Source organism: Boleophthalmus pectinirostris, unplaced genomic scaffold (assembly GCF_026225935.1).
Source record: "Boleophthalmus pectinirostris isolate CB_2022bp ecotype Guang Dong unplaced genomic scaffold, ASM2622593v1 HiC_scaffold_10, whole genome shotgun sequence".
Lineage (NCBI taxonomy): Eukaryota > Metazoa > Chordata > Actinopteri > Gobiiformes > Gobiidae > Boleophthalmus > Boleophthalmus pectinirostris.
The window spans coordinates 227,501-237,500 of NW_026570971.1; the positions used below are offsets into that span (position 1 = coordinate 227,501).

General features: G+C 48.5%; 1 protein-coding gene across 1 annotated transcript in view; it reads left to right on the plus strand.

Annotated features, from left to right (window-relative positions):
* Window positions 1–865: 865 nt before the first annotated feature.
* sec23a (Sec23 homolog A, coat complex II component) overlaps window positions 866–10,000 on the plus strand; it is a 27,697-nt gene continuing 18,562 nt past the window's right edge. The window contains 8 exon segments of the mRNA XM_055156486.1: window positions 866–1,021; window positions 2,111–2,335; window positions 3,208–3,265; window positions 3,514–3,600; window positions 8,069–8,305; window positions 8,718–8,791; window positions 9,120–9,264; window positions 9,602–9,760. Of these exon segments, the coding sequence (XP_055012461.1) occupies window positions 2,115–2,335; window positions 3,208–3,265; window positions 3,514–3,600; window positions 8,069–8,305; window positions 8,718–8,791; window positions 9,120–9,264; window positions 9,602–9,760 (981 nt within the window). The 5' untranslated portion in view covers window positions 866–1,021; window positions 2,111–2,114.

Here is a 10,000-nt window from a genome sequence, read left to right on the forward strand (position 1 = left end):
CTGTTCTGTTTTTTCTTTTCTGTTCTTTTCTGTTCTTTCTGTTTTCAAACTGGACCTTCTGGTTTCTGCGCTCGGCCTCCGGCTTTGACAGAAACCAACACTAAAAGTGGGTCAGGAAACTTTGGTTCTTCTGTCTGTGAAACTGTAAGAACATGTCCAAACAAATCACAATAAAAACTTTTATTCTAAGAGTTTTTTGGATTTTCTTTTCTTTTACACGGAAACGGAAAACATGAGTCAAAACAGAATAAAAATAACAACAAAGGAGCAGGAAGAAGAAAACTTAAGTCTCACCTCCATGTTTCTAATCTCCTAAACACACTGAGTTTTATTTTACAGTTTTCAGACATTTGACATGAAAATATTTGAACTATTCACAAGTTTAAAACTGACATAAGAAATAAAACTTACACTGGTATAAGCTTTATTTTTTTCTATCTTAAAAACTCTTTAAATACTTTATATATTTTTCATCACGTGCGTCACGTTTCTGTGCGTCGGAATGTTTCTTTGGAATGTGTCAGAGTGAGACCTCTGTCCACAGCTGCAGTGCGATAAATCTCAGTAAACTGTTTATTATTATTATTAATAATAATAATAACAACAATATCATTATTATTATTATTATCATTATTATTACATGAAAATAGAATATAATAAATATATAATACATGAATTAAACTGTACATTTATTTGGAGTTTCAATTTAAAATGTTACATAAATCGTCCCTTGTTTGAAGATAAGTGTTACTGTGGAGGATATTGATTTTAAATCGGGTCATTTGGATTTGTGGACCTGAACAGAACCGCGGTTCTGTTAACATAACAGAAGCGCGGGTTTATCAAACAGAGTGAGCCCTCTCGCTCCTCTTCCTATCTGTGCAGTGACGTGGCACGGCCGCCATCTTGTGGATCCTCCGCAGATTCAGCGGCTCGTCTCGGTCTCAGTGTCCGCCTCCAGAGCCTCTCCCCCCGGCCTCTGCTGCTGCTGCACCCGGCCCCACGAACCGGCCCCGCTCAGGTGAGTCCGATCTCGGTCCCGGTCCCCGGTCCCGGTCCCGGTCCTGGTCCTGGTCCTGGTCTGTGTCAGTTTGTTGTTTGTTTGTTTGTTTGTTTGTTTCTCTTCGGCCTCGTTCTTGGTGAATGAAACTTTCAGATTTTCTGTCAGATCTTTGTTGTTGTTGTTTGTTTTTTGTTGTTGTTGTTTTGGACTCACTTTTGTGAAGACGGTTCGGTTCTGGAGCCGCGATTCTGCCTCAGGAACTTTCCCACGTAAACAGCCCAGACCTGAGCCAGAACCAGGACCAGGACCAGGACCAGGACCAGGCTCTGACGCAGGTCCCGCCCAGGTCCAGGACTCTCTGGTCCTGGTCCTGGTTCTGATCCTGGTCCTGGTCCTGGTTCTGGTTCTGTTTGTCCAGACTGAGCAGTGAAAATCTGAGGATTGAGTAAACAAACTTCAAACACATGAAGAGCCACGTCACCTGCTCCTGTCTGCTCCTGCCTGCTCCTGTCTGCTCCTGTCTGCTCCTGTCTGCTGCCTGTCCTCTGCTGCCCTGTCTGCTCCTGTCTGCTCCTGCCTGCTGCCCCTGTGCCTGCTCCCTGTCTGCTCCTGTCTGCTCCTGTCTGCTGCCTGTCTGCTCCTGTCTGCACCTGTCTGCACCTGCCTGCACCTGCCTCCTGCACCTGTCTGCACCTGCCTGCTCCTGCCTGTCTGCTCCTGTCTGCTCCTGTCTGCTCCCTGCCTGCCCTGCCTGCACCTGCCTGCTGTCCCTGTCTGCTCCTGTCTGCACCTGCCTGCACCTGCCTGCCCTGTCCTGCTGCCTGTCTGCACCTGCCTGGTCCTGTCTGCTCCTGCCTGCCTGTCTGCACCTGCCTGTCCTGCTCCTGCCTGCTCCTGTCTGCTCCTGCCTGCTCTGCACCTGTCTGCTGCCTGCTCCTGCCTCCTGTCCTCCTGCCTGGTCCTGCACCTGCCTGGTCCTGTCTGCTCTTGTCTGTTCGTCTGGTTCTTGTGGTTTGTTGTTGTAGATGTTTGTAGGAGACCTTCTCATCACACCTTCTTCTTCTTCTTCTTCTTCTTCTTCTTCTTCTTCTTCTTCGTGTCCCTCAGCTCGATGGCGACGTTCTCCGAGTACATCTCTCAGAACGAGGAGCGCGACGGCGTCCGTTTCAGTTGGAACGTGTGGCCGTCGTCTCGCCTGGAGGCCACCCGCATGGTGGTCCCCATCGCGGCGCTCTTCACCCCCCTGAAGGAACGACCCGACCTCCCCCCCATCCAGTACGAACCCGTCCTCTGCAGCAGAGCCACCTGCCGCGCCGTCCTCAACCCGCTCTGGTGAGACGCGGGGACACGGGGGGGACACGGGGGGGGGGGGGGACACGGGGGGACACGGGGGTCAGGGACGGGGGACACCGGGGGACCGGGGGACACCGGGGGGACACGGGGGGACACGGGGGGACACGGGGGGGGGGGGACACGGGGGGACACGGGGGAGACACGGGGGGGGGACTGGGGGTCAGGGGGGGTCAGGGGGGGGGTTACACGGGGGAACAGGGGGTGGGGTTACACGGTGGGAGGGGTTAGGGGGAGGGGTTAAGGGAACAGGGGGCGGGTTAGGTGGGAGGGGGCGGGGTTTAGACTTGGTTTAACCTGATTTAAATGTTTTTATTGGGAGCGACGTTTAAAGCTCCAGTCTGGAACTTTCTGGACTCATGAAAACAAAATTCAAACCAAAGTTCAGATGAAAAGTTTCAAGTTCAGTTCAGTCGTTTTATTCAAACACGAAAGGAAATTTGTTTTACAGATTTGAGGCTCTGGTTCCACATTTGACATTTGATCGTCTTTATGAACAATAAACAAATAAAACAATAAACAAATAAAAACAATAAACAAATTTAAACAATAAACAAATATAAACAATAAACAAATAAAAACTATAAACAAATAAAAACTATAAACGTAAAAACTAAAAACACAAATAAATATTTCCAGAGTTTCAGAACGGTTCTGTTAAATATTTATTTTTAAAAAACATGATTTTTCCAAGACAAAAACTGTGAGGAGAAGAAGAAGAGTCAGGTTTGTGGAGAGGCAAGTCCTCTGTGTCTCTGAAGGACACGAGCAGCAAAAACATCCAGAATGAAAATGTTCCGCACTGTGGCTTTAACCAAAGTAAAGTTCTTCTTCTTCTTGTTTGTTTGTTTCAGTCAGGTGGATTACAGAGCCAAACTCTGGGCCTGCAACTTCTGCTACCAGAGGAACCAGGTCAGAACCCCCCCCCCCAGAACCTCCCCCCAGAACCTCCCCCAGAACTCCCCCCCCCCCCAGAACCTCCCCCCCCCCCCCCCAGAACCTCCCCAGAACCTCCCCCAGAACCTCCCCCCCAGAACCTCCCCCAGAACCTCCGCCAGAACCCCCCCCCAGAACCTCCCCCCCCAAGAACCCCCCCCCCAGAACCCCCCCCCAGAACCTCCTGCAGGTCCTGACTCTGGTTCTGATTTCTTCTTCTGCAGTTTCCTCCTTCCTACGCTGGGATTTCTGAGGTGAACCAACCTGCTGAGCTCCTCCCACAGTTTTCCACCATCGAATATGTCGTCCAGGTGAGGGTCCAGGTTCAGTCCTGGTTTAGTCCTGGTTTAGTCCTGGTTTAGTCCTGGTTTAGTCTGGTTTAGTCTTGGTTTAGTCCTGGTTTAGTCTTGGTTTAGTCTTGGTTTAGTCTTTTTAGTCTTTTAGGTTTAGTCCTGGTTTAGTCCGGTTTAGTCTTGGTTTTAGTCTGGTTTAGTCCTGGTTTAGTCTTGGGTTTAGTCTTGGTTTAGTCCTGGTTTAGTCCTTGGTTTAGTCTTGGTTTAGTCTTGGTTTAGTCTTGGTTTAGTCTTGGTTTAGTCCTTGGTTTAGTCCTGGTTTAGTCCTTGGTTTAGTCTGGTTTAGTCTTGGTTTAGTCTTGGTTTAGGTTTAGTCCTGGTTTAGTCCTGGTTTAGTCTTGGTTTAGTCCTGGTTTAGTCCTTGGTTTAGTTTGGTCTAGTCTTGGTTTAGTCTTGGTTTAGTCTGGTTTAGTTTGGTTTAGTCTTGGTTTAGTCTTGGTTTAGTCTTGGTTTAGTCTTTTAGGTTTAGTCCTTGGTTTAGTCTGGTTTAGTCTGGTTTAGTCTTGGTTTAGTTTAGTCTTGGTTTAGTCTTGGTTTAGTCCTGGTTTAGTCCTGGTTTAGTCCTGGTTTAGTCTTGGTTTAGTCTTGGTTTAGTCTTGGTTTAGTCCTGGTTTAGTCCTGGTTTAGTCTTGGTTTAGTCTTGGTTTAGTCTTGGTTTAGTCCTTTTAGTCCGTTTAGTCTTGGTTAGTCTTGGTTTAGTCTTGGTTTAGTCCTGGTTTAGTCCTGGTTTAGTCCTTGGTTTAGTCCTGGTTTAGTCCTGGTTTAGTCTTTTTAGTCTTGGTTTAGTCTTGGTTTAGTCTGGTTTAGTCTGGTTTAGTCTGGTTTAGTCTTGGTTTAGTCTTGGTTTAGTCTTGGTTTAGTCTTGGTTTAGTCTTTTAGTCCTTGGTTTAGTCTTGGTTTAGTCTGGTTTAGTCTTGGTTTAGTCTTGGTTTAGTCTTGGTTTAGTCCTGGTTTAGTCCTGGTTTAGTCTGTTTAGTCTTGGTTTAGTCTTGGTTTAGTCTTGGTTTAGTCCTGGTTTAGTCCGGTTTAGTCTTGGTTTAGTCTTGGTTTAGTCCTGGTTTAGTCCTGGTTTAGTCTTGGTTTAGTCTTGGTTTAGTCCTGGTTTAGTCCTGGTTTAGTCCTGGTTTAGTCCTGGTTTAGTCTTGGTTTAGTCTTGGTTTAGTCCTGGTTTAGTCCTGGTTTAGTCTTGGTTTAGTCTTGGTTTAGTCTTGGTTTAGTCCTGGTTTAGTCTTGGTTTAGTCTTGGTTTAGTCCTGGTTTAGTCTTGGTTTAGTCCTGGTTTAGTCCGGTTTAGTCTTGGTTTAGTCTTGGTTTAGTCTTGGTTTAGTCCTGGTTTAGTCCTGGTTTAGTCCTGGTTTAGTCTTGGTTTAGTCTTGGTTTAGTCCTGGTTTAGTCTTGGTTTAGTCCTTGGTTTAGTCTTGGTTTAGTCTTGGTTTTAGTCTTGGTTTAGTCTTGGTTTAGTCCTGGTTTAGTCTTTAGTTTAGTCCTGGTTTAGTCCTGGTTTTAGTCCTGGTTTAGTCTTGTCTTGTTTAGTCTTGGTTTAGTCCTGGTTTAGTCTTGGTTTAGTCTGGTTTAGTCCTGGTTTAGTGGTTTAGTCCGGGTTTAGGTTTAGTCCGGGTTTAGTCTGGTTTAGTCCTGGTTCAGTCCTGGTTTTAGACTGGTTTAGTCCTGGTTTAGTCCTAGTCCTGGTTTAGTCTTGGTTTAGTCCTGGTTTAGTCTGGTTTAGTCTTGGTTTAGTCTTGGTTTAGTCCTTGGTTTAGTCTTGGTTTAGTCTTGGTTTAGTCCTGGTTTAGTCCTGGTTTAGTCCTGGTTTAGTCTTGGTTTAGTCTTGGTTTAGTTTAGTCCTGGTTTAGTCCTGGTTTAGTCCTGGTTTAGTCTTGGTTTAGTCCTGGTTTAGTCCTGGTTTAGTCCTGGTTTAGTCTGGTTTAGTCGGTTTAGTCGTTGGTTTAGTTCTGGTTTAGTCCTGGTTTAGTCTGGTTTAGTCCTGGTTTAGTTTTGGTTTAGTCTTGGTTTAGTCCTGGTTTAGTCCTGGTTTGGTTTTAGTCTTGGTTTAGTTTAGTCCTGTTTAGTGGTTTAGTCTTTTAGTCCTGGTTTAGTCCTGGTTTAGTCTTTGGTTTAGTCTTGTTTAGTCTGGTTGGTAGTCCTGGTTTAGGTTTAGTCTGGTTTAGTCCTGGTTTAGTCCTTTAGTCCTGGTTTAGTCTTGGTTTAGTCCTGGTTTAGTCCTGGTTTAGTCCTGGTTTAGTCCTGGTTTAGTCCTGGTTTAGTCCTGGTTTAGTCCTGGTTTAGTCCTGGTTTAGTTCCTGGTTTAGTCCTGGTTTAGACCTGGTTTAGACCCTGGTTTAGTCCTGGTTTAGTCCTGGTTTAGTTCTGGTTTAGTCTGGTCTGGTGGTTTAGTCCTGGTTTAGTCCTGGTTTAGTCCTGGTTTAGTTCTGGTTTAGTCCTGGTTAGTCCTGTTTAGTCCTGGTTTAGTCTGGTTTAGTCCTGGTTTAGTCCTGGTTTAGACCTGGTTTAGTCCTGGTTTAGTCTGGTTAGTCGTCCTGGTTTAGTCCTGGTTTAGATCAGTCCTGGTTTAGTCCTGGTTTAGACCTGGTTGGTTTAGTCCTGGTTTAGTCCTGGTTTAGTTTGTTTAGTCTGGTTTAGTCCTGGTTTAGTCTGGTTTAGTCCTGGTTTAGTCCTGGTTTAGTCCTGGTTCAGTCCTGGTTTAGTTCTGTTTAGTCTGGTTTAGTCCTGGTTTAGTCCTGGTTTAGTCCTGGTTTAGTCCTCTGGTTTAGTCCTTTTAGGTTTAGTCTGGTTTAGGTTTAGTCTGGTTTAGTCCTGGTTTAGTCCTGGTTTAGTCCTGGTTTAGTCCTGGTTTAGTTCCCTGGTTTAGTCCTGGTTAGTCCTAGTCCTGGTTAGGTTTTAGTCCTGGTTTAGTCCTGGTTTAGTCCTGGTTTAGTTCTGGTTTAGTCCTTCTGGTTTAGTAGCCTGGTTTAGTCCTGGTTTAGGTCCTGGTTTAGTCTGGTTTAGTCCTGGTTTAGTCTGGTTTAATCCTGTCCTGGTTTAGTCTGGTTTAGTCCTGGTTTAGGGTTTAGTCCTGGTTTAGTCCTGGTTTAGTCCTGGTTTAGTCCTGGTTTAGTCCTGGTTTAGTCCTGGTTTAGTCCTTTTAGTCCTGTTTAGTCCTGGTCCTTAGTCCTGTTTAGTCTGGTTTAGTCCTGGTTTAGTCCTGGTTTAGTCCTGGTTTAGTCCTGGTTTAGTCCTGGTTTAGTCCTGGTTCAGTCCTGGTTTAGTCCTGGTTTAGTGGTTTAGTCCTGGTTTAGTCCTGGTTTAGTCCTGGTTTAGTCCTGGTTTAGTTCCTGGTTTGGTTTAGTCCTGGTTTAGTCCTGGTTTAGTCCTGGTTTAGTCCTGGTTTAGTCCTGGTTTAGACCTGGTTTTAGTCCTGGTTTAGTCTGGTTTTAGACCTGGTTTAGTCCTGGTTTAGTCCTGGTTTAGTCCTGGTTAGTCCTGGTTTAGTTCCTGGTTTAGTCCTGGTTTAGTTCCTGGTTTAGTCCTGGTTTAGTTCCTGGTTTTTAGTCCTGGTTTAGTCCTGGTTTAGTCCTGGTTAGTCCTGGTTTAGTCCTGGTTTAGACCTGGTTTAGTCCTGGTTTAGTCCTGGTTTAGTCCTGGTTTAGTCCTGGTTTAGTCCTGGTTTAGACCTGGTTTAGACCTGGTTTAGTCCTGTTTAGTCCTGGTTTAGACCTGGTTTAGTCCTGGTTTAGTCCTGGTTTAGACCTGGTTTAGTCCTGGTTTAGTCCTGGTTTAGTCCTGGTTTAGTCCTGGTTTAGTCCTGGTTTAGTCCTGGTTTAGAGTCCTGGTTTAGTCCTGGTTTAGTCCTGGTTTAGTCCTGGTTTTAGTCCTGGTTTAGTCCTGGTTTAGTCCTGGTTTAGTCCTGGTTTAGTCCTGGTTTAGTCCTGGTTTAGACCTGGTTTAGACCTGGTTTTAGTCCTGGTTTAGTCCTGGTTTAGTCCTGGTTTAGTCCTGGTTTAGACCTGGTTTAGTCCTGGTTTAGTCCTGGTTTAGTCCTGGTTTAGTCCTGGTTTAGACCTGGTTTAGTCCTGGTTTAGTCCTGGTTTAGTCCTGGTTCTTGTTGTTCAGTTGAGTGAAGATCTTGTTTCTCCTGAAGTCGGCGTCCCTGGGACTCTCACAGTTCTGGAGCCCGTGGAGACAGGCAAGACCTGGGACTTGGTCTGGACCTGGTCTGGACCTGGTCTGGACCTGGTTTGGACTTGGTCTGGACCTGGTCTGGTTGAAGGTGGTTCTAACAGGTTCCGGTGGTTGTTCTGCTGGTTGTGGTTCTAACAGGGTCAGGTTCAGGTTTTTCTGGGACTCTTTGGTTTTTCTGGAACCATTTTTTTGTGTGACCTCTGTGTGACCTCTGCGTGACCTCTGCCTGACCCCGTGTGACCCCCCAGCGCGGCCCCCCCATGCCCCTGCTCTTCCTGTACGTGGTGGACACCTGCATCGAGGACGAGGACCTGCAGGCGCTGAAGGAGTCTCTGCAGATGTCTCTGTCTCTGCTGCCCCCTGCTGCTCTGGTGGGTCTCATCACCTTCGGCCGCATGGTCCAGGTCCACGAGCTCGGCTGTGAGGGCATCTCCAAGAGCTACGTGTTCAGAGGGACCAAGGACCTGAGCGCCAAGCAGCTTCAGGTCAGGACCACAACACTGACCCGGACCCGGACCCAGACCCAGACCAGAACCTCAGACCTGAACCTCAGACCTGAACCTCAGACCTGAACCTCAGACCTGAACCTCAGACCAGAACCTCAGACCTGAACCTCAGACCAGAACCTCAGACCTGAACCTCAGACCAGAACCTCAGACCAGAACCTCAGACCTGAACCTCAGACCAGAACCTCAGACCAGAACCTCAGACCTGAACCTCAGACCAGACCAGAACCTCAGACCAGAACCTCAGACCTCAGAACCTCAGACCAGAACCTCAGACCAGAACCTCAGACCTGAACCTCAGACCAGAACCTCAGACCTGAACCTCAGACCTGACTCCAGACCTGGTTCTGCTGTAGGACTCAGGTCTCACGTCTCGTGTCTCATGTTTCAGGAGATGTTGGGTTTGACCAAACCTGCAGCGGCTCAAGGACGAGCTCCTCAGACTCCACAACCTCTGAGCAACAGGTAAGAGCGCCACCTACGGGTAAGAGCGCCCCCTACGGGTAAGAGCGCCCCCTACGGGTAAGAGCGCCCCCCACGGGTAAGAGCGCCCCCCACGGGTAAGAGCGCCCCCACGGGTAAGAGCGCCCCACGGGTAAGAGCGCCCCCCACGGGTAAGAGCGCCCCCCACGGGTAAGAGCGCCACCTACGGGTAAGAGCGCCCCCTACGGGTAAGAGCGCCCCCTACGGGTAAGAGCGCCCCTACGGGTAAGAGCGCCACCTACGGGTAAGAGCGCCCCCTACAGGACTGGACAGGATACTCACTCTCTTTCTCTTCTTCTTCTTCCCTCAGGTTCCTTCAGCCGGTGCAGAAGATCGACATGAACCTGACAGATTTGTTGGGGGAGCTGCAGCGGGACCCTTGGCCTGTGACTCAGGGGAAGAGGCCCCTGAGGAGTCTGGGAGTGGCCCTGTCCATCGCCGTGGGACTGTTGGAGGTGACTACACCTCCCACAATGCACCTGTGTCCTACACCTGTGTCCTGTCCTACACCTGTGTCCTACACCTGTGTCCACACCTACACCTGTCCTACCTGTTTCCTACACCTGTGTCCTACACCTGTTTCCTACACCTGTGTCCTACACCTGTGTCCTACACCTGTGTCCTACACCTGTGTCCTACACCTGTTTCCTACACCTGTTCCTACACCTGTGTCCTACACCTGTGTCCTACACCTGTGTCCTACACCTGTGTCCTACACCTGTGTCCTACACCTGTGTCCTACACCTCCCACAATGCCCCTGTGCACTACACAGTTCTCTGTTCTGTGTGCAGTGCACGTTCCCGAACACGGGGGCCCGGATCATGACGTTCATGGGGGGCCCGGCGACTCAGGGGCCCGGGATGGTGGTGGGAGACGAACTGAAGACGCCCATCAGGTCCTGGCACGACATCGAGAAGGACGGCGCCAAGTTCCTCAAGAAGGCCACCAAGGTACGGGTCCAGACCGGGTCCGGACCGAAACTGAACCGGGACTGAAGAAGGCCTCCAAGTACTGGATGAGACCAGGAACTAAAACCGATCAGAACTGAGTCTAAACCAGGACTAAAGACTGAAGCAGAACTAGACCAGGACCGACCTCTGTGACCTCTGTGTGTGACCTGTGTGTGTGACCTGTGTGTGTGACCTGTGTGTGTGACCTGTGTGTGTGTGTACCTGTGTGTGTGTGTGACC